This window comes from Agelaius tricolor, unplaced genomic scaffold, assembly GCF_023055355.1.
Source record: "Agelaius tricolor isolate 1412-34295 unplaced genomic scaffold, bAgeTri1.0.p SCAF_1, whole genome shotgun sequence".
NCBI lineage: Eukaryota > Metazoa > Chordata > Aves > Passeriformes > Icteridae > Agelaius > Agelaius tricolor.
Genome location: NW_027269261.1, coordinates 92,332,402 through 92,356,095, shown reverse-complemented (window position 1 = coordinate 92,356,095; position 23,694 = coordinate 92,332,402). Strand labels below are relative to the sequence as shown.

General features: G+C 38.4%; 1 protein-coding gene across 2 annotated transcripts in view; it reads right to left on the bottom strand.

The window, feature by feature from the left end:
- The window catches only part of SNAP91 (synaptosome associated protein 91), a 63,524-nt gene that overhangs the window by 19,039 nt on the left and 20,791 nt on the right, over positions 1-23,694 (bottom strand). Inside the window, exons 5-16 of one of the 2 annotated variants that reach the window (XM_071443787.1) lie at positions 22,092-22,194; positions 20,398-20,491; positions 19,119-19,230; positions 17,657-17,763; positions 16,438-16,479; positions 13,180-13,250; positions 12,769-12,774; positions 11,790-11,817; positions 9,917-10,026; positions 9,119-9,246; positions 5,274-5,288; positions 4,961-5,131 (exon numbers count right to left, since the gene is read on the bottom strand). In XM_071443787.1, the coding sequence (XP_071299888.1) occupies positions 4,961-5,131; positions 5,274-5,288; positions 9,119-9,246; positions 9,917-10,026; positions 11,790-11,817; positions 12,769-12,774; positions 13,180-13,250; positions 16,438-16,479; positions 17,657-17,763; positions 19,119-19,230; positions 20,398-20,491; positions 22,092-22,194 (987 nt within the window). Of the gene's footprint in view, positions 1-4,960; positions 5,132-5,273; positions 5,289-9,118; positions 9,247-9,916; positions 10,027-11,789; positions 11,818-12,768; positions 12,775-13,125; positions 13,251-16,437; positions 16,480-17,656; positions 17,764-19,118; positions 19,231-20,397; positions 20,492-22,091; positions 22,195-23,694 lie in introns of those variants that run through there. The other variant, XM_071443779.1, reaches the window with a different exon arrangement.

Genomic DNA, 23,694 nt, shown 5'->3' with positions numbered 1-23,694 from the left:
ACATGCTTTAACTCGAATGTCAATTTTAAAATGAAAACAACCATTTTAAAAACAAATTCGTGCCAGGTAATCTAAAAAGCTCAAAAGAAACATGCATCAAAACTTCAACAGAAGAGAAGAAAGCCCACTAGTCTTGTACAATAGAATTAAAATGAGTTAGTAGCAAAAAAGGCCTGCTAATAAGCCATTTCAAATATAATTCTATTTTTCAAGTAACAGGGTTGTTCAACAACAAAACTGGATGGCAGTTGTCCAAGTAAAAACATCAGAATGAGTCAAGCATCCCAGTGCTGTATCTGTACCAGACACTGGCATGCTCCATGTAGAAGGAATTCAGCACAGAACTGAACTGAAGGGTTTGCATCATCCTGCTTGAGAAGATGTTTTGTGTAACATCATGTGTGATCAGTTTTGCACTACAGGGCCAGCTTTCAGATGAAGGGGCACCCTGGACTCTTTCAAAGAAATGTATTTGTGCCCACACAAGCTTGTAGGCCAACAGCACAGACATTGGTCAACCCTACTTACAATTACTTCCCAGAATGAAAGGATAGACTCCAGATAACATTTAAGTCAGAAATTCAGAATGTATAGAGCTAGCCACTAGTTTTATGTTGGGATCACTTCAGCCTCAGAGTGATACCTATTCCTGTCCAGATTTAGGCTATTGAAGTTCCACATATAACAGATAATAATATAATAGATATTAAGGTGGGCACAAGTCCCTTCCAGCCCACAGATGCAAGGAAACAATTTGGCACCAGCTTTATTTCTTTATTTTTTACTGACACTTGTGTGTAAGGTTCTTGTCAAGTGCTGTAATTTTTTTAGCATCAGACTTGGGTTAAATGGCAGGTGGGATAAAAACTTCAGTTCGTACTGGAATCTAAATGAAAAATATCATTGTAAAAACTCCTAATATTAGTTACTCTGATAAGTTCAAGAAACCTATACGAATACAGAGACACACCAACCTGAACAGGTGACCCTACAACTCACAGCTTAAACCAAGGATTTGCCATTGGGTTTAAGCTAGTGCTTAAGTTCTTTTCAAAAGGCTCTGCTGCTCCTGCACAATTGCCCTCTGCTAAAATCTAGCCTAACATGCAAAAATGGATACAATTACATCTGCATATTTTATTATTAATAAAGACAGTTTATTTTCTTTTTTGTTCCTTCATATTGTTGTAGTAACGCTACATTTGCACATTCAGCAGTGTAAGAGATTTTCTCCCTTTAAAGCAGTCACTGTATTCTTCATATTTTTGCATCTCCTGTCTAAAAAATGAATTTAGCTTTTGACTTCTAGAATCAAGTAACATATGGTCCTCACTTGATTTTCTTGACATCCTGAAAACTTAACAAGATGTTGCTGAAACCTTTGCAAGTTCACACTGCACAGAACACCTGCCAGGAGTGACAGGTATGTATTATGTACTGCATTACACTTGAATTCATAAATATAGTTCTTACTGAAATAACGTGCAAACAAGGGGCTTTCAAAGTTGTTAAACACTGAAGTAGTGCTTCAATACATCTTGTCTGCAGAAAAATAAGTGTTCCTGCTGAGTGATCTCTTTCGTCTCATAAATTCAAGCTTTCTTTGATGCCATGGCATCAATACATAACAGATTTACTCACACAAATGATACAACTGACTTGTAATCATTAATGTATTATGAAACATGTGAAACAATCCTGTGGAAGTCACAAGTAGAGGAAAGATGATAGAACTGAAGCGTACACAAGAAACTGTTTCCAGAGTTTTTTCCCTCTTCAGTCACCCTTCATTACTATTTGACATAGAACACCTGACCTGAGTTATAAAGAAATAGTTCACTATGCTCAGAGATAGGAAGTAATAATAATTACGCAAAGTATTTGTTGTCTGTTTGGTATTTATTAACTAAGTGCTAACTTGCTATACTAGCATGTACCAGCATAAGGGACATTCCTTAGCCCTTAACAGCCAAAAGTCTTCAGCACTTTGCCTGCAGTTTCTTTACAGGAAGACCATAGTTGTGCCTATTTACAATTCAATTACCTTAATGCCTAATAACTGACATTTGCACAGTGTCTGCCATGACTTGTTACTTACACTGATTACAGAGTAATCCCACAACAAATTGTAACTCAAGTGCACAATACACATAACCAAAAATACTGTTCCCAAATTTTATTACTGAATGGCATATCAAGGTATTTTGCTTTTCTTCTGCCTTTGCATTTCTCTTTCACAGGAAGGATTCCAGCTGCTCTTTGAAAACAGCATCCTCTTAAACGTTTGTCTTTGAAACATGATTAGGAGTTCCTCAAGTTTGCCCAGGTCACTGAAAGTTTGCCTCTTAATGAGATGGAGTTCTTTAAAAAAGCTATGCTGGATCAATCTTGCATTTCTCATCTGCTTTCCAATACCATACTGGCAATGAACATATAATGCAGATCTTATCTCTCAAAGACAAAGCCCAGCCCTAGGCAACATGCAGACTCCTATCAGCTGAAGTATCAGCCATACAGTGCAGTCAACAGTTATTCCAAAGCCTCCTCTACTGCTTCTTCCTTCAGCTTGGCTACCTTTTCCCAGCAGCTTTCAGCTTCTTTCCCTACACAGACACTCCCTGAAGACTCTTTACATTCTTTCTCCTGAGATCACTGCTCCTGTACCTTCTCCTACTACACCTGACCACAAGAAATTGTGTGAAGCAACAAAGCCCTGGGAAGCTGCAAGAAGTTAAGGTGACCTTGAGGACCCTATCTCCAGTAGACCTCAAAGGTGAAATACCTACCTAATAGGATTAAGTGTAAGCATGTCTAGCATCACAAACACTAGAGAGTAGCAGTGTCTGCCCAAAAACGACCACTTCTAGCACTGCACACAGTCTTAAATTAACAAGGGATGTTAGCATATGATGCTAGAATATACTTAGAGCACAGCCTTCAGGAAAAAAAAACAAAACAAAAAAACCAAAAAAAATTCAAACCATGGGCAGAGATGTGGAAGTTCAACACAGACTCATAGATCTTAAAAGGGTCTGTCCACTGGATGTCTTGAAGGCACTGCAAAAGTAACTTTACTGCTGAGTGTGTTTAGAGATTTTTCTTATTGAGAACAAGAGGTTTTCTGCTATCATAAATAATAGAACCTCGCTTCATTCTGAAGCATTCCAGAAAAAAAAAATCAGTATGCATCTAATACATAATCCACAGGAGATTTATTGCATTTGAGTGACAAAATACATTCTCTTTAAAGGAAGAGATCAAGCCACAGAAGTCCGCATACCGCAAGAGTGAAATTCTTTCCACACTGAAGGGTGAAGCTCCACTTCTTAACATGCGTCACTAAGTTATCTAATGATCAGTTAAATCTCTAAACTAAACTAAACACATCCTGGTCTTTGCCTGACAAGCCTGGAAGCAGGCACATGATTTGGCAGTAGCTGTTTTTCCAGGCAGAGTAGTGGAAAAGGTAGGAAAAAAAATTGCATCTTGTTGCTGTAGTACTGGAAGAACAAGAACAGGTAGTTGTTTTTCTAATCCTGTTTCAAGTTTACAGTGATTTCTATCCATTTAACTATCCTTTCATTTTTTTCAAAAAGTCATATACCTATTACTAAATTAATTAATTACTAAATTAATTACTAAATTACCAAGTTAATAAATCAATAATGTAATTTGTAGTATCCAAGACTGGCTCAGCCTCAGTGCTTACATACCATAAATTTCACACTATGCCTCTGCAGGGTTATTAATGAGCACAGGCCCTGGCTTCTGCAAAATGCTCCTGAGAGCAACGAACATCAGGCTCTCTCTCACTTCTAGTGGCATCCAGAACTTTGCCCATGACAATTTTGAAAATGCTTCTCAACTGGCTGATCTTGTGGCATTTGGATTATTATCAATCTTTGTAAAAGGAGGGGTAAGCAGCAAGTAGCAGTTGTATTCCTTTCTTAGGGCATTTCAGCATTTTACCAGGGCATATTTTGGTGCTGTCTGTTGAAGCCACTCCTAAAAAAACCCCTCTAACTGTGAATTTTCAGGCTTAAGGAAACACCTTTGTAGTCAAACTGCTTATGTATGAGACCTCTCTGGCACTCCTGTCAGTAGAAGTGATAAATAAACACACCCCACGGAGAAGATAATGGAATTCAGTCTTGATAGCAAATAAGCTATTACTTATTCCTGACATTCCCTGTCCTGCTGGAAGTGTGCATGACAGAAGAGAAAACTAGAAAAACGCATTGGTCAGGTGATCTTAAACATAGTTTGTAAATGAGAAGGTTTCTCCATTACTGGGCTGGTATATTGTTAAAAAAATGTAATTTCTGGCATGCTCTTGGGAAGCCTCCTGCTCCACAGGAGTACCAAGAAAAATGACAACATACAGTGGGAAATGTATTCTCACTCAAGTGGATAGCAGATAACATTAGGGACTGAATGAGCACGACTAAACTCTAAGAATATTTTTCCTTATTTCTCCTTTACATATTATTGTTTGCATAGTTGACATTTAGTTCAAGTTCATCACCCCTTCAATTTTCTGCAAATACTTGTGAAATAAAACCCAAATTGAAGATTGCTGAAATGCAGTAATTTCAGCTGGCTCCATACTCTATTTGGAGGAAATGTCCAAAAGAAACACAACACAGCACAAGCGTGACACGTAACGAAGGGCAGGACACTGCCACATCCATCCCTTCAACTACAAAAGCAGAGCTGCTTTTCTCAGAAATTGTAGTAGAGTGCATACTTATTGAATAATGTGGAAACAATTCCTGCTTACCCCCATGTGGACCTGAGACATAAGGTTACCCAGTTGTTTTTTTTTTAAGGTTTACAGTTTTCCATACATTTTCCCATATATATGCAGCTGGTTAAACCAGAGGCCTTATTATGCAGCTGAGCTCAGTATTGTTTGCCTGCATCACAAACTGGTGTGGAGCACTACAGCAACCAAACTAACCTCCAAAGAGATCCACCTCAGCAGTGGCAGCAGGGACAGTGGTAGCTGTAGTGGCAGCAGCTGTAGTAGTTGCAGTATCAGTAGTTGGAGCAGTAGCTGCAGTAGGCTCTGGGGCAAATGGATCTGAAATCTGTGGCTCCGAGGTAACACCGGAAAGTGCAGCCAGATTATCTATATGCAACCATGTAACGAAGAGCAAACAGGAAAGGTAAGGGGAAAGGCAAAGACCACAGTTGCTCAGCTCCAGAAAGCTGGAGCTTTTGGTGAGGAGTCTTAACATACAGAGGTCTTAGAAATTAAAAATACTACTCACCCTCTCCCAAGAGGTCTAGTGATTGTCCATTAAAATGACAGCAGAATAAAAAAACAGAGTAATTAGTAGAACTGCCAGATTGAAGATGTTCATTAGCCAAATGTGCATGCTAAATCACATGTCTAGGTTATGCCTAGAAACATAATTTCTACACTTGCTTTTCTAACATTCAGGAAGTTATTTTGACATGAAAAAGCTCATTCTGTTTAATAACTCTTCAAAGCAGGACCAGTACATCCCTAGAACACTTCACAGAACAGGCACTAAAGCAAGGATACTTTAGCAGTGAGCAGCTTGCAAATAGTGTTGTTACTTCAGGATATCATACATGGCATCCCTAGTCTCCAAATATATTCTGAGAGACAAACAGGTGGTGGTTCTTGGACTTGGGACAACTGTTAAGTGCAAAATAAATAAATAAATCAACAGAGCAGCTCCTCTTCAAAAGCCTTTTCTGCATCTATGATAGAGCAAACATGCTCTGCACGAACAACTAACTGTTAACACTTGCTATGAGGAGTATGAATGTTGACAGCATAAGCATGAGCAGACTGGCTCTGCTCCAAGTTTGGCTCCTTAGTCAACTGCTTCTGAAAGCAAATGAAGCATCTTTAATGACAGACTTTCCTACAATTTGATGTCCTCTAAAATCAGTCAGATTGAGCTCCAACACAGAGTTATGTTTTGCCTAGATATAAATCAGCTATGAGATATAAAAACATGCAAAAACTAATGAGTTTGTCCTATTAAATTTTTATTCTGTAGTTAGGATAGCCTGAGCTCAGCACCTCCCTGTTTACTACCCAATAGCTCAGTGCTGCTCCTAGATTCTTTGTACCCATAACAGGGCCATGGGTTCATCTTACCCACACTGAACAGCAAGCAGAGTCCTGATGCTCTACTGTGGGTCAGCATTTGGAAGCAAAATGATTTGAGCAGGAGCAGCCCTACCTCCACAAACTTGTCCTTATTTTTAAAACACTTGTAAAAAAGGCAGCAAAAACCTACATTCAGGTTGTTTACAATTTTCATAATTGGCTCCTTGGGCAAGCTCTACTTGATGGCACAAGGTGAACTAAACCAAAATACCATTCTAAAAGAGCAGAACAGTACATTAAAAATGCAGCACTCTGGTATCCCATTACTGCACACCAGGTGAATGTCAACAGCTAGACTTGAAATAAACAACTGTTGGCAAACTTTTAAGTTCTATTAGCTCAGTCTTCAATGCCTTTTTATTCTATGTTATAGAACTCAATACAGTGAAGTGACAATTTTCCAGCACAAAAATCTATGCTTAGTCTTAATATGGGAATGATTAAAAACAATGGAGTTTTGTACAGTAATATTAAAGTAATAATACTGTTAGCAAATCCATGTTCTAAGGCACACTGTAAGGTAGTTCAGAGAAGAAATTCAAGTCAGTTTGCTTTTATATCCAAGAGTAAAACCTCACAAAGAGGCAGATTTTGACCTACTGTATGTTTTGTAATACTATAGTCTACTCTACCTGCTGAATGGCTATCTATTCTCCTTGCAGTATGCTGCAAGGCACCATATTATCCTATCTTGATGGTTTCCTGATACCATAGAAGTGTATATTTTCAGAAGTTATAGTTCATTTGGTAGATGACATATTATGTATTCAGAAATACAGTAGATTTACAACAAAATATACAGTGTACTGTACATAACCCCAAACATAATCCAAATATACTGAATATATAGCATATGCCAAAATACATAGAATCTACACTGCCAGCAAGACTGAGAAAAGCAGGACTGTTTATTGTTGATATGTCTTAATGCTGCAACATGAATTATTTGATATTCATATTTTCCTAGCTATTCTGAACCTGTAATAACTTCAGCACTTCTTCCAGCTTACTCCCTCTAGTACTATTTTCTCATGAGTTTCCACATTCACTTGCTGCAGCCCAGAAGAATAAGCAGCTCAAGTAGCAGGGATGCATGGTTACACAGCCTCCCAAAATTCCTGGGTGGAATGAAGGTCATTTTGTCCACCCTTCTGCTCAGAACAACAGTGCTCCCAGCACCAGAACAGGTCAGTCATGGCTCAGACTACTCAGGTCTTGAAAAAGCTCCAGGAATGGAGAGCTCACTAGCTCACATCAGGGATCTGCCTCAGTACTGCCCTACCTTCCAGGTGAAATATTTGTATTCTGTCAGAGAGTTCAAACAAAACCAAATAAAACAAAAGCCCAACAAAACCAAAACAAAACAAAACCAACGATAACAAAAAGCAAGATTCCAGTGCAGTAACAGGTCATCATACCTGGACTGCTGCCAGCAGTAAAGCAGACAAAGCTGAAGCTTACTAAGTTACCAAAATGCTATTCTGAAAGATAAGACTGAAGTATATTTAATGAGGGTAGCAACAATTCTAGCCATAGGAAAATAATTAGCTGTCCTTTTCTGTCATGGAGTAAGACTAAGGACACTACCAGACAATTTTCAAGTTTAAACTTTAATTCAGAAGAATAACAACACCTAAGTTTCAAACTATGGGTGTTCTGCCCAAAAAGAAAAAATTAAACCAAATCAACTTTCAATTTCTACGCAAATCAATACTTTACAATATTTCTGGCTATTTATTTTTATTTCTATTATTGCAGGAATGAGCAACTGTTTAAAAAATTAGCTCTTTGAAACATGTCAAAGCTTGTATTTCAGGGCTTGGCAATGACAAAGTAAGACAAATAGGACACAATCAAAATACTGCAGAATAATTAGTCCCAGGCATCCTAGAATAGACGACTCTCTGGTCTTGCTGTCTGGATAAGATTATCTTACTGTTAATAAAATTGACATTTGCAAGGATAAAAAAAAGAAATTAATTCAACAGATTAAACTGGAATATGCAATACAGTGTCTACATGACAGCCCTAGCAATCCTCTCTTAATGAAGTGGCTGAAGTACAATGTCATCTTTAATGAACTACAACTAAGAACAGAAATAGAGACTACAGAAGGCACCAGTGGCAGTATGAGCACTGACAGCAGAGTCAGCATGACTCAGTGTTGCATTCCTGCTGGGAGCAGGCTGGTGAGTTCATTAAGCTGCCACACAGGATCCCTTAAGATTACACCACAATTGGTTTACAACTGTATAAATTAAATCACATTTACTGGCCTAATTCCTTGTTTTAACAGAACAAGAGTGAGCACTGCCTACATTTACTGTGGTCCTCCAGATCACCAGCTGTTACTGCTGCCTGGAACAACAGGGTCAGATTTCAGAGAGCTGGTTAGTTATTCCTTTTGAAAGCAACTAGCCCTCTACTTCTATTTCCATATTAGTATTCTAAGCACACACAGAAGATACTTTATTAAAATATATCAAGGCTTGTCAGAGGTAATCACACTTGCAGCAGAACTAAGTTGCCACTGTTTGCTTTACACGCATTTTTGTTTTAAAAGCTATTTTTGTTTCTCCTCCTATTGATCTGTGGCCTTTGCCCTATGAACAGAAGAGCTGGTTTCTGCCCCCACCTTGCCAATAAACACGCAAGCAGTTCTGGTTCTTCTGTTTTGAAGTGCCTACCCTACCTGCTCACCTTCATCCATCCCCCTCCTGCTCACTTTTAGTCACATAATCCTGGCCCCCTCAGCTTTGCAGTCAGGCCCTTATAAGCAGCTTATGCATATCCCTGGAAAGAAGCAGCAGCCTTGTGCTGCAGAGGGATGCCTGACTGTCAGGTCAGCACAAGCCTGGGAGTGAGTTGGGAACATCCTGTGCTAGCAGAGAAAGAGGCAGATTTCAGTTCAGCCAGGCAGGAAGATGGAGACTGCAAGGAGGGATGCTGACAGTGAGGTTTCTCTACCTCCCCACGAAGTGCCTCCAGCAGCAGCAGCAGCAGCAGCGCCCGCAGGAGCAGGTGCTGGAGCTGCCTGCCCAGCACCGGCAAAATCTGGCTGAAGATCCAAAAGATCACTGGATGGCTTGGAAGAGCTGCCAAGAAAAGGAAGAGAGACATTAAATACTGGAGGAATTTGTCCATTTCAATCATTTTTTTTTTAATGTCTTGACTGGATTAAGGAATCAACTGTAGTTTGGATGAAATAGACTTTTTTTTCAGGCTTTATGATTAGAGCAGTGTCCATAAGCACCTCTAGTGTAGTGAGTCCCAAGAATCTGCTACAACCCAGGATGGGAACCTTAACTTGCTTCCATTTCCTGATAATGGCATTGCAACAGATCTACGAGACTTAAAATTCTTTAAAAAGACCCCAAATAACCAAACGAACAAAAAAAAAAAAAAAAACCAAACCCCAACCCAAATCCAACTAACCAAACCAAAAGAAACCCCACCACAATACCCAAAACAGAAAATGAAAAATTCCAGGCAGTGCCTGAAAACAGAGAAAATAACTGTTGTGACTGAAACCAGCATCATTCTACTTCCATATTTCATCATGCCACATCAGAAAGGAAGAACCCTGCATTTCCAGGCAATGAACTGCCTTTAGGTGGAAGAGAATTGGCAGAATTTCTATGGGTTAAGCGAGCCAGTTATTTATTTAGGACACCAGATCTTGTTCATCTAGAACATTTAAATATCAAACAATTGACTTTGGTACCTACATCAAGCTCAGTAACTCAAATACACTTTTTAACTTACCTGACTGGAGCAGCTGTAGATGAAGTTGCAAAAAGATCAACTGGAGGAGATGTATCAATAGTTTTTGCTGGAGTAGAACTAGGAGATGTAACAGTTGTGGCTGGAGAAGACTGGAGAAACATTTTAAATATACATTCAATATACCAGCATTTCTCCCCAACCAGCTCATGCACAGATGCACATACTTTAAGAACTAAATTTGGACATAACATCTTTTTATTGTGAGCTGTTTTCTCTTCTCAAATAATTTAAGGAAGACTGGACTAAATTTTCAGATGTTAGTAGAGCTGAGAAACCCCAAAGTGACTTCAAAGAAGGAAAAAAGTTTCTACAAGGTTTATTCTAAAGGAGTTGTTTCTGTAACTGTCAGACTCTTCATTTTGTCTATGGAATGAAATAGCTGTTTGTCCACAACAGCACCTCAGTACTGTAACCACAGAAATGGTGAGAGAAGAGAAATGGTTGGAAACTAGTTAAAAGTGTGTTTGCAAACCTTCAGAAGAGAGTTTAAAGAGCCATCAATAGCATTCAGGGTTAAGTCCTTGGAAAGATACAAAAGACAGCTCATCCTATGACTTTGCTTCATTAGCTGCTCCAATTCTGGATAAAGATACTTCAAGTATGGCAAGGACAGACACCCAGGAGAGTATACTGCAACTCCTCTGTGAACTCGAAGACTCAAGTTACCTTGTAGAGTGTCAATTTAATTCCAAAAGATACTGTAAGCTTTGGTACAGCATCTCACACGCTAGAGATCCCTTACCTAACAACTGAAAACAAGTCCTAATTTTAGTACTGTTTGCCATTCTGACCACTTCCAAGAAGGAAAAAGAATGGCAAATTTGAAGAGATTTTCTTCTGAGTTCTTCTACTGCCATCCCATCATCCTAACTCTAGCAGATGGGTGTAAGCTTTTTGGACTCTCCTCAAAGCTTCAGTAAGGTTTGAGACTACAATGGTCCCAATCCCTCATGTGCATCAAGGAAGAGGTGGTTAAAGCTGTAAGAATACTTTCTGAGCCATCATGTAGTTCTCACCAACTGCTCTCATAAATAGCAGTTTTTTGGTTTGCTTTCTTTTGGTTTTGTTGTGGCTTTTTTTAGTAAAGGGCTTTTCAGAAAGAAATTTAGGAACTTTCTCTAGAATCAAGCATTGAACCCCCTGCATTAGATTCAGAAGATTTCATTGAGTTTTTTCTCCACAGCACCCATTATGAGTCACAGGTATGGCACCTGGCAATGCTCCAGGGATACCAGGAGCTACTATTACTAACACCATAAAGCTCATTAGGTTTATCTGACACTCAAACCAAGGCATTTTCACTGGCAGCTCTTGCTTTAAATTAAGGTCAGCAGTCTCACTACTGAAGGTCATTTCTGAAACTAGGTATATTGGATGAAAATTTTCTTCCTTTCTTCCTTCTTCCTAGCTTTTCACATGAACATGGTTTTAAGAGTCAGAATTCCCTCCTAAAAAGCTATGGAAGGAGTGAAGGATTTGCAGAAGAAACACCCTGGAGTAAGTTTCTTGGTGACATGAGAACTAAGGTGGAATGAAAGCAAAAAAAAAAAAAGCAAAAAAAAAAAGAAGTTGAGATAAAAATATGTGTATCTTTTATGCTTTCACAAGGAGAAGTCATCACATTCAGGTGAAGTTCCTTAGCATCCTGACTGGCACAAGCACTGCAGCCCTTCAGAACAGCGACATGCTCTTATGGGGCCACTGTTTATAAAGACATTAAAAGATCTAATTTTGTCAATTAGGTGGCAAAGTCTAAAAAGTAGATTAAGAGATGGAAATTTAACTCCTTACAATGTTCTAAACCATATCACCTGAACAAGAATTATCTAGTATAGCAACTGGCAGTATTTACCTTGCTCAGAGGAGAAGGAGCCCCAGATCTAGAAAAAAAAGGGGGTTTTCAGATAAGTACAGTTTGAAACTATATTTCTGGTCATCAAAACTCCTGCAAAAAGACCAAAACCTAAGCATGAAAGCTTTCTGAAGATCTCTTCAATTGCATGCCCTCTACATTTCTTAAACTTCCATGTGCCACTTTAGACAAGGAATGCAAATTTTACTTCAAATCTCAAATAAATCTTTTAAGCTAACTGGCATCAAAGGATTATTCTGCCTTTTAAATAAGCTCTACTAAATGGAGGAAATGCAGAGATGCATGCAAATATCTTGCTTTGGGGCCTACAGGAGCCAGCAGGAAAGAGTTACTGGGGCAAGATGTCACCATATTAGAAAACCATGCAACAGCAGCAGAACACCACCAATACTGAAGCAATTCTCTAACATAAGTCTTCTGAGGATGTGTCAGCAAATTTTCAAAGTCTACTTTCTTTTAAAGAAAGTCAGAATTACTTGAAAATAACTACATTCAAAAGTATGAAAACAGTGAGTTGGAAAGTTCAAGCTGAAAGTTCTCCCACATGCACAAAAATCACACTAACAGTAACTGACAGAGCCTTAATCATAACTTAAAATGCATGTCAGTGCATTTGTTTGCTTTCATTATGAGTTATGAAAATACTGCTACATATTTTTAGAGCTGCTTTGATCTAAGAGATGAAAGGAGCTGAAGATAAAGCTGCACCAGTATTGAACTAGCATCCATCCCATAAGTTACTTGAATTGGGTAAGTCCTAGGAGCTGTAGAATAGACTAGAAGATTTCCAGATCTTCTAATCACAGAAATGACAAAAAAATAATTTAATGACTATATACAAAAGCAAAGAACAGTTTAGCTCAACTCAAAGAAAATATCTATTTTTGTGTGTTCAAGAAAATATTTTAAAAATACACATAACCATGCCTGCAAGTGATGTGTAAAGGTATGTACTTACCCTTCACTAAATTTCAAGGATAGCAGCAGTAAAAGAGAAAACAGAGGTTTAGCTTAATCCTTCCTAGACTTAGCCATGGCAAGTATCTCGTATGAAGATGCAAAATCATTAGAAAAGAAATAGATTTTGATGATAAAAGCCTTAGCAGCACACAAATCCCCAGTTTCTTCTAGTTTTCCTCATGTAATTTTAGTTCATTTTGGAAAGTGTCTAGTTGTTCTGTGTGTTTCCCCCACCCCTATTAATCAAAGAAAAGGTTGCCATTAAGATGACTGTGTAAAGGAAAGGAAAAGCCTTGTCTTATTTTCTAGCTAAATGACAAAAGGAGGTTGGGGGAAGCAAACCTAAACATCAAGTAATCTCACACTGTCTCCATTATGCCTAGATACATGGTACAACATATATACCTACTTGTTGCCAGGTTTTTTTCCTTCCAGTGAGTTTAGATGTTGCTCAAGGGTCTCCATGAGACTGCTGGGAGCCTTGAAAGTGAAAACAAAGATACACACCTCAATGTATTGCAGCAATCTAACCACAGCTTGAAATCCAGCACCAACTTCCCTGAAGTCCATTCATGCAGTTACTTTATTTACATCAGTGTGGAAATAGTGGATTTCCGTGCTAGAAGTATTCAGGCAAAGCCAGTTTTTAAAAATGTATTACTGCATCCAAATTTGCAGTGAGAAAATGTTTACCTCCACTATGCAGCACCTGAAGCCTAAATCCAGGATGTGCTGCTCATCATGCTTTAAATCAGTGTTAAACATGGACAACAGCACAGCATCCACAGAGCTGATTTTAAGATTCAAGGTCACACTTAGTTTTGCTTGTAGTGCGATCCCTCAAGAGCCCCTTTCATGACCAGAAGGTTAGAAAGCATTTGCAGCCTAAACAAAACAAAGTCCTTTCCAATGCCCCCAAAAGGAGCTACCTTTGGCTCAAGACTCCCAACATCACAAAACCTTATAGCTGTTCTCAAAATGGTACCCTGGCAGAGGTTACTCTGCAGCTAGCTTGAACTGCAGAAAGATTTCTATTTTAGATATCTATAAAAAACTAGGCTTTTTCAGGCATCCCTGATCTGATAAAAAGGTTTATTTTAAGCAACCTTTTTGTGGTCAGCAGCCAATACCCACAGGCACTTGCTGTTACAATGGCAGATAGAAAAAGTAGTTGTAAATGCAACTACTAGGGCTTAGCTATTCCAGTATAAAAATAGAGCCTGGATAAGAAGACTGGAAGATCAACAAGCAGGGAAGAAACCCTTGAGAGACACAGTAGCATATAATAATTGAATGTTTCATCAGGGTTAAAAGTTCATCAGTTCATCAGTCTCTAAACAGGGAATTCTCTTTACCAGTCTCTTTCAGATCAACCACAATTCCTGACAGCAATATCTATGATGTTTTTCATAAATAACATCTTTAATTTCAGGGCAGACATAATTATCAAACAAGTCGGTTTGTGATGCTTGGAAACAGGCATTCCTCTGCTCCTACACTGAAAAACCAGCTGGCTGGCTGAATCTTTCAGGATGCATAGCACCTGCTAGTACCAATGCACAGCTGTACAATGCACAGTGCCTGCATATTGATTTCAGCATTAAACCCAGTAACTTAACACATCCAGAAATTTAAAACGCTCAAAATAATCTTAAATGACAGATTGAGTTTAAATACATCCTACATATATAAGCAATGAAGAGACATCTTGACCTTGCTGCTTTTACAGGCATATTTATTAACTTTTAATTCATTTGGGCATAATAATAATTGGTTAAACACAAGTGACCTAGTTATAAGAATTCTCCAGCAAAAAGTAAAAAGTAAAAGGTAAAACAAACTAAAAAATGCAGAGAGATTCAGACTTTCACGTATTCAAAGAGGCTATATTGTAAGATACAGTTGTGAGACTTTAACATGTAAGTAAAAGCTATGTTTAAAAAGAAATGTTAAAGAAAAAGATTGCATACTGTTACCAGTTATGTCTAGACATTTTAGATAGCTTTCCAGTATATTCAAAAGCTATATTTAATATATATATTAAATTAAGCTATATTCCAGTATATTCAAAGCTATATTTATATAACTTTCCAGTACATTAGTCAAATGTTTCTTTTATATTATCTTGCTGTTTTATATTACAGCAAGGTAATATAAAACTTATCTATCAAACAGAACTCAGAGAAGAAGCTTCAGAAAATTTCTACTCAGATGCAACAACTTGGAAAGGAAATACTATCTGGTATCGAATTTTCAACACTGAACATCTCAATTTCTTCTAGATACAGCTTTAACATTAGATAACCTATCAGCATTGTGCTGGAACCTTAGATATGGGTTCCCCACTAGCTACTAGGGGCAAAACTGCCATAGTTCAGGAAATACCAGTAAATAAAAATGAGCCAGGATTTTTAGCTGCTAAGATGCCTTCTCAGCCTCCAAAATTTTGCAGGCAAATAATAAAGTCCAAAGATGAAAACTATCAACTCAAATTACACTATTGGCACCACTTGTCTAGCTTTACAGTGTATGTACACATGCAGTGTCAACATAAACAAGTTCTTGCAGAACACTACCAACTATTGCCATGGCTTGCTATAGGAATATAGATGTACCATCTACATAGAATTATGTACCAATTGTCAGCTGAAATTCAGTTTTATTATTCACCTTTTATTTATTTCTCTCTGAAATACTCTGTCAAGGTCTCATCCATAGGCTATACAGCATGCCTCAGGCTAGCCTTAGCAAGTGAGTCCCCAGCTGCCTTTGGGAGAGTACAGCTGTGAGGGACTACCTGAGCAGAGACTGAAGTGGTCAGGAAACTGGATGAGATGATCATTGGAGACCCCCTTCCTTCCAAAAGAACTGTTCTATTCTAAAGTGCTGGCTCATGGGGTGGAAGGTAGCAGTAACTAAGGTGCTGCTGAGCAAGTGCAGCACTGACTAATGACACAGGCTGGTGCAACACAAGCAGAAGCAGATAGAAGTGCCACAGAAATTTATAAAGTGTATTTCATTAACTGGTTTCCAGGTGATTTCTCCTGGTTTAAGGACTTAGTTCATCACTGACTCCACTGTGTTAAAAAGGAGCCCCTGAGGTACAGAGTTAGGGGAAACACTGCATCAGCTATTTCAAGATTAGGTCTGATACTGCACACACTGCTTTTGTCTGCTGAAAGGGTGGCCTGACTTTATAGCCCCATTGTATCTGAAATCCACAAAGATTAACAATCTCCACCTTCTCACGACGTCTCACTTTCAGAATTTTTAAGTGGTGTTTAACTGAGAGAGACACTATTCTGATATTGATTTAAACCAGGCTTTCAAGAGGCTATCAAAAACTGCATGAACAAAAACTATGTGAACAGCTGGGGTGTGCACTGCTAAGTAGTTTGGGTTGCTCTTATGTTCCAGTTTTACTGGCATCAAATCTGCCACAGGTGAACTCTTCATCATGGATCTCCTCCTCTAAGTAAATACCCTCTTCACATTAAACACAAAGCCACGCACCCAGGCCAGTTTGCAAATAATCCTTAAAATGGACCAGCAGCTACAGCATGTTAGGTGGTAGGACTTCACCAACATTTGCATTCCTGGTGTGCTTTCCTAATTACAGAACTTTTATTTATTACACAAATGCAAAAAGACTACAAGAGAATCTTACCTGTGTAAGATCAGGGATATCACCTTTGTCAATTCCAACTTGCTGTGGAGATAAAAGAGTAAAGGTAAAATCTAAATGCGTTATTCCACTGCAGCAGGCATTAATTTTGAGTAGAACTGCTCTTCAACTATAAGGCATCCTGTCTTTAGAAAAATATCACAAAGTTAGAAAGGACATGTTCATCTTTCCAGTAGCTACCTACAACAACCTGCAGCACTTTTTTTTCCCCCCCACAAATTAAATATCCATTTAAAATAAAAGGATAAGAAAATGGAGCTTGATTTCACACACATGGACCTCATACTCTATACTGAAATACACTGGTCATATACTGTTGTCTCAGAGGAGAGCAAATTAAGGTCTCAGTCTGCAATCTTCTATTAATAGCCCTGTTGCTTCACACTGTGGTTCTTCAGAGTGACTGCTAGTTCAGCTTTTGCAGAAGAAGAGCAAGCCCCACTTCACCTCGTAGTCTTGAAGTAGAGTCACTGTAACCCCTGTCCAAAAAGCTGACATGTGTCTCTAAAGTACTTTACTCCCTCAAGTTCAATATTCATATCTGAAATTACAAGCCATTAAGGAGTCTATCAGGCTTCTCCATAGATAAGTCAATTAGCAAAGAAACAAACTTTTTATTCAGCTCATTACTACTGTCCATTATAATGAAGTATGAAACATGGAAAATGTGCACCCTGTGCCAAAGAGCCAACTACCACAAATGAGAATCCAGCAAAGGAGTTAATTAACCATGTAATATTCCTATTATCCACATAAGAGGATGATAACAAGGAGCAAAACCGGGACCATCTCACATTACAGTTAACTTAATGCTGGCTGCAAAGACTAAAAGAACAGACTTAAAAAATCTGCCTGCTTCTATTCCCAATTACTGTATCTTTCTCTAATGTTCAACCCTGTCCTAGAAGTATGCTTTTACAACAGCATTTCATAAAAATATTGGAACATTTGAAGTTATGTCATCTCTTAATTTTAGCAGGAAAGTTGAGTTTGGCTGCACCATAGAGACATGTACAAGTCCTAAGCAGGCTTAACTACAAGACCTGAAGAAGCAGATCCAAGATCCAGATCCAATGGATCCAAGGTCCTTTGAGACAGATGCTTAACAAGTGCAATTGTTGGTGCTAACAAACAAACAAACAAACAAAAATAATCACAAAATACTTAAGTGCTGGCCTCCAGAAGACCCAAAGCCACTTACCTCTGCAACTTTAAGAAACTCTGATACTCTGGTCATTCGAGTTAGAAATCGTTTGTAGATTTCAAGAGCATCTTTACATTGTCCCTTTTTCATTTCAAAAAATTTCTCTAAAGAAATAATGTGGTAAATTTCAGTTAAGATGTCTTACATTAGGTCTTACATCAGCAAGTCTTGTTTTCACAAAAATCGTGTATCAAGAATATGACACTACATTAACATTTACATTTACTACTTGGACATTATTCTAGTGGCATCTCTTGCCTAGTATAAGTTTAGAAGTTGGGCTTGCTGAGCTGCTGAAGAATTACATAGGCCATAAAATTGAACCTCAGCTAGCCATAGCATTGTTTGTGATGTCACTTTTTTAAAGACTGAAAAGTATGCAGGTGAAGCAGCTACTCAACTTAAAATTCAAAATAATTAAGGATACATAAACACATACTAATATATGTCCTTTCCAAATTGTCTTCACTCCAAAGAATTGTATTTTTTTCACTTAAGTAGTCCCTAAAGTCCATTTCTGTCCATTATTAAACACAGCTGCCACATATTTCAACCCAAACTTACACTTCAAGTAGCAGTAGACAGCGAAATTCCAACTGAATTTTTATGCCTAACCCATTGTGTCATGCTGGTGATCACACCAGACTGCCTGAGCTTCAGAACATGCTTGAACATGCTCAGAGCCTCCTTTACACTTTGTAGGCTGATGGTAGGTAGGATTGTGGAGGGGATTCAGCTTTGGCAGTCATGCTTTCAGGCAGATCAGAAATGTTATTCAGGAGTATATAACTTCATACAAGGCTATCACATAATGTTATCACTCTCTACAGCTACCTAAAGGGAGGTTATAGCCAGGTGAGGGTTGGTATCTTCTCCTAGGCAACCAGCAAGAAGACACAGCCATAAGCTGTGCCAGGAAGGCTTAGGTTGGACATTAGGAGGAATTCCTTCACAGAAAGAGTGACCAGACTTTGGAAGGGGCTGCCCAGGGAGGTGGTGGAGTCACCAACCCTGGAGGTGTTTAAGGAGAAACTGGATGTGGCACTTAGTGCCATGGTCTAGATGATAACGTGGTGTACAGTCACAGGCTGGACTCAACAGCCTCAGGGGCCTTTTCAAAACTAATTGATTCTGTGATATATAACAGAAGAATGTGGGCATCTTAAAAATGCAAAAGCTTCTAACTTTGCATGGCATATTACACATGCTCACACAGCACTGTACATTTCTTTAAGCACAGATATGGTCACTGTCTTTAAAGTATCTTTTTTTAAGGACATGCGATGATCCAGCTTCAGATAAATACTAATGTAAGAGGGTACAGCTTAAATTTTTCTCTCATTTCAGACTAGAAGAGTCAAGAAAAATGTAGCTTTAATGAAAGTAAAAAAACTGCAGCAGATCTAAAAGTCATTCTTCACTCACGTATGGTATGTGAGATAAAAGCCAGGTTACTTACCTAGTAAGTTAATAACCCCATCATTGTAGCAAGCAAAAAGTTTGATGAGATCTTTAAACAGAAGCATGAATGCAGCATTTATGACACCATTTGTCAGTTCATTTGGATGAACCTACAAATAAAATATCAGTTATTTACAAAACAGGTGTCAAATGCAAACATTTTGGCTTACATCAGGTATTTGGTGCTGTTATAGACAGAATCGAGCACTGAAGTTTTCATGCTAAGACACTGAAGAAAATTTTGGTTAGCAGATCAAGGATTGCTTTCTCCACCACTCCAAAACAATCCACTATAGCAGAAGAGTATCCATGTCAACAGCAAACATCTTAGTCTTGTCTCCTTCACTTATCATGAGGAAGAGGAAGGCAGAGATGCTGTTTACAGTTTTAATGAAATGGACAAAAGATGTCAGTTTACAGCAGAGCTCAACAAAACCTTAATCGTCTATGAGATAATGTATTTGGACTAATGATGTCAAGATCCTTTCTCACATTAACTTGGGAAGAAAATATGTGCTTATTTATTAAAAGGTCTTTCTTTTCGTAAAAATATCTGCTCTTCTGAGAGCACTATCACAATTCCTATGCCATTTAAGGAATGGAAAGCACAATGAGACGTACTTCAAAGCCTTTCCTCTGAGAGCTGTAATGGGCTCTTCCTTCCACCTCAAAATGTATCTTGCTGCCCACCAACAAGAGAAGAACTAATTCCTTCAAAAACCTCTTTGAAATGTTACTGTGGTTTCTACAACAACTGATTCCTGTTTTTATCCTTAGGTCAGATAAACAATCCCACCAGCATTCATAGCATGATAAATATATTATACACACTTATTTCTATGAATAGTCTAGATTAAACTAATTAGCCAATTTAGTCCACAGCTGAAAACCAGATGATGATTTTGAGGAAGCCAAACAATGTACATATGGTATTTTAATGGGGTTTTTCCTCCCCCCCTAAAAGAAGCTGGTTGCCAAGAGACAGAAAATAGTGTTCAGTCTCCTGCTTTGTCCATTTCTTCCCCCTCACTGGTGCAGAAGATGAAACTCCAAGTTCTCTCTCCACAAAACCAAAAGTGCAATCTTTACATTTCATGCATATGGGCAAGGGCCATCCTTGGCCACGATACCTCAGTGGGACACTGAAAAGGGGATTTTTTGGCCCTCACTAAGGGATGATGAGTAAAGCACTACCTACAAGGTGAAAGGTGTTCATTATAATGCATCATTTATAAGTCACTGCCCAGTGTTAATACTGTGTCAGCTTCAATACATACATCAAATTCAAGTAGAGCATCAATTTGTTCCTGTAATATTGGCATACTCTTCAGCAGCTTTTCAGGAGCCATTGTTCTCATTACACCTTCAGCTCTGCAAGAGGGAATACAGATTAGAATCCATGCTGTTTCCTCTTTCCCTTCCACCAAACTGATCTGTTGTCTAAAATTTATGCTTGAAACACCTATACCTCATTTCAAACCATTTCAAAACCACAGTCTGATTCTCCTGTTTCTCATGTCATCATGAGAGCTGGCATGAAAAATCCTTTACCCAGCCACCCTTCCTGACAGCAAATGAGGAAAGGTTTTGTGTTAGAGTGATGAATGCAAGAGATTGATCTCATTATGGAAAGATGACACTGAGAGCTTAAATGACTAACTAGAAATACTGTCACAGAAGTACCTAGAGAACTGATATACTTTGTGCACCAAGTTTATTATGAATAACTAATGACAGCTCATTGCTGACATGTCCATGGATGCATAGCATTCCTTAAGTGTCATCCATAGTCTTAAAGCAGTCATCAAGCATGATCATCTTTATCTCTGATTATGACAAATCTGCACAAACATCATTATGCATTGTACTGTTCTGGCTGCAGACAGGTGTATATATATGCAGACTAGAAATGCATACCACTATTCTTACTTGTTTTATGCTATATTCTGAGGCAGCACCTTGTTCTAGGCACCAGAAATAACAGGCACAGAAAGCCTTTCCAGGAATTTAGAGCAAGGCAGGAACAGTAGGATCCCCAGCAGCCCAAACTTAAATTTATTTAACATCAAATGTTCAAGAGTGAACTTGTATGGTCCCCACTAAGGGAATGGCTTCCAGCTACACAGCAAAGCTGCTGTGGTAGACCCTAGACTTCCTGGCTGTTTGAGAAGCAGAAGAGAACAGCCTGGAAGTGATGCCTGCATTAACAGGTCAGAATCCCAAGCTGCAGAACACACCAGAACTGCCAGAAGGATCCTGTATGCAATTCATGATTAGCAGGAGCATCTTTAGTATGCCCTCCATCAAGCTGCACCTTCACGGGGTGTTAAGCCACTTGCTGTGTCAACAGTGCTTCAAGAGAGCATCTAGAGCTCTTAAAGTCCCAGTTAGAGGAGTCAGAGACCAGAAAAATATCCTCATAAATACCAACACATGACTCTGTGCTGGGTAATTTTTTTTTTTTTTAACACAGTTCTTGTGGGAAATAAAGCCAGCAGTTTACAAGCTTATTCTGTTCCGTTTATAACTGCTTGCTCTGTTGCCTGCTAATGCCTTCAGGTGTTCACTTCAGGATTTGTTTGCAATCAGCCATCTCTCTTAGGGAAAGTGTCTGGAGAGTAATGAAACATCCTAAATGTCGTTTCAGAGTGTTTCCTCCTCCAAATCCTAAACTCAGTCTCACTGCAGCAAAGTTTAATTAGGGTAAGATTTAAACTTAGCATTAGGTGCTCCCAGTTTCACAAGACACCTTACTTTGGTCTTCAATATTTGTCTTACTATCCAGTCTTTCCTCTCCTCTTTAGATAATTTTTAACCAATTACAAATACTTTAAAAATAGGGTTTTTCATTGTAGCTACACAAAGCATATAACAACAAAGTCACTGAGAAATTAAACTAAGTGTAATGCCAAAATTAAGAATTTCATGGGTCAGACAACCTTAATAATTTACATATCTAAACTTTCCTTACCCTTTCTTCACTCTTGCAAAGTCAAATGCCATTTGTCTGTAGGAAAATGCTTTTTCATTCAAGTATCTACTATAACGCCTTATAAAGGTGGACATGTCATAACCTGCAAAAAAAAAAGTTTCACATTTTATTATTTAATTTTCATGCTTGTCAGAAATTCTTTAGTAAATGATAAGATACAGCCAACAGACCCCAAGATTACATGGTTTCTGTTACACTGTGCAAATTCACATACAGAACAGTCATTACAAGACATCTTTCAGCTTCTGAACAAAAATCAGTAGTGGCACACGAAAACAATCTACCACTGTCCTCTGTTTCCAACAGATCATACTATACACCAGTGGCATGGTTCCAGGGGAAACCTGCTAGAGACCCCCACATAGTTATGGGGTAACATTACTTGGTGGCCAAAAAGTTACCCTTCTATTAACAGGGGGAAAATATCAATTTAACAAGAAGTTTTTACTGAACTTGAACTTGGTACATGACTTCCAGGACAAAGCTCAAGTTCAACTTAAACACTCTTGATGTTTCATGTATGTTAGCCACTCTGACTCTTACATGGACCTTTCAAAATCCCTCTGACTTGGTTTACCAGAACAAAGAAATCATGATGACATCCCCAGAGATTACTGCCTTCCTTGAACTGTTACACCAGAAACACTCAAGGCACACAATACTGTACAAGGTGCCTTAAACTTCAGTGACTTTCAAGCCTGTGACACCTGAGCAGTTAGTATTACATCTATCCTCCAGAGTTTTTTCCTCTAAGGCACAGAAATGTGTGCAGAAGGCAACTCATCTTCCTTTTCAATTCAGCCTCATTTTTGCTACCTTTCTAACAATCCACACCCCTCAATTTAGTCCCTGATTATATTTTCCCTTAATATCTTTCATCATTAAGTATCCCTGGCAATTCAAACATAACGCTACCAATTCTGATGCCTCATTATCTATGATACACTGTGCATTATCTATGAAATGGCAATCTAAGTTTAAAGAAAGTAGTGAAGAACACAAATGAATGCATTTAACAAAATAATTGTTGCCAAACACCAGTGTCTTTGAGCATATATATATACACATATATCGTGTTTAGCTTAGATGAACACACTCAGTATTTGTTTAGCTTTGTTCCTTCTGTTACCACATCTAAAAGATGCTAAAGTTTTTTTGGTGTCCCATGTCTACATCAAGAGATGAAATAATGTGGCATTGCTTTGAATTTGCCCGTTATTGTAGCATGTCTGTAGTCTGCATACAATTTACAAGCATTCTCTGACAGCTGAAGAATTCTATTTTTCCTCTTTTCTTTTCTACCATGAAACAAGCTTTTCTTCTGCTAATTGGGGGCACAGGAAAATTCTCTAATAATTCCAGAGGGAAAAGTAGAAAAGCAGGCTTTGTAATATTCAGAGGGGAAAAGTCTTTAATTCCTGCCTAGACTTTCTAAATTTATTACTGAGATCAAATCAAAACCAACCAGTTCTTTTGGTGCCAACAGCCCTACCATTAAGAAGTTATAGATCATGCCTAAAAAGCAGTGTCCCCAAGCAACCAAATTACTATTTAAGACTGAGTAAAATCCAAAAAACTAAAT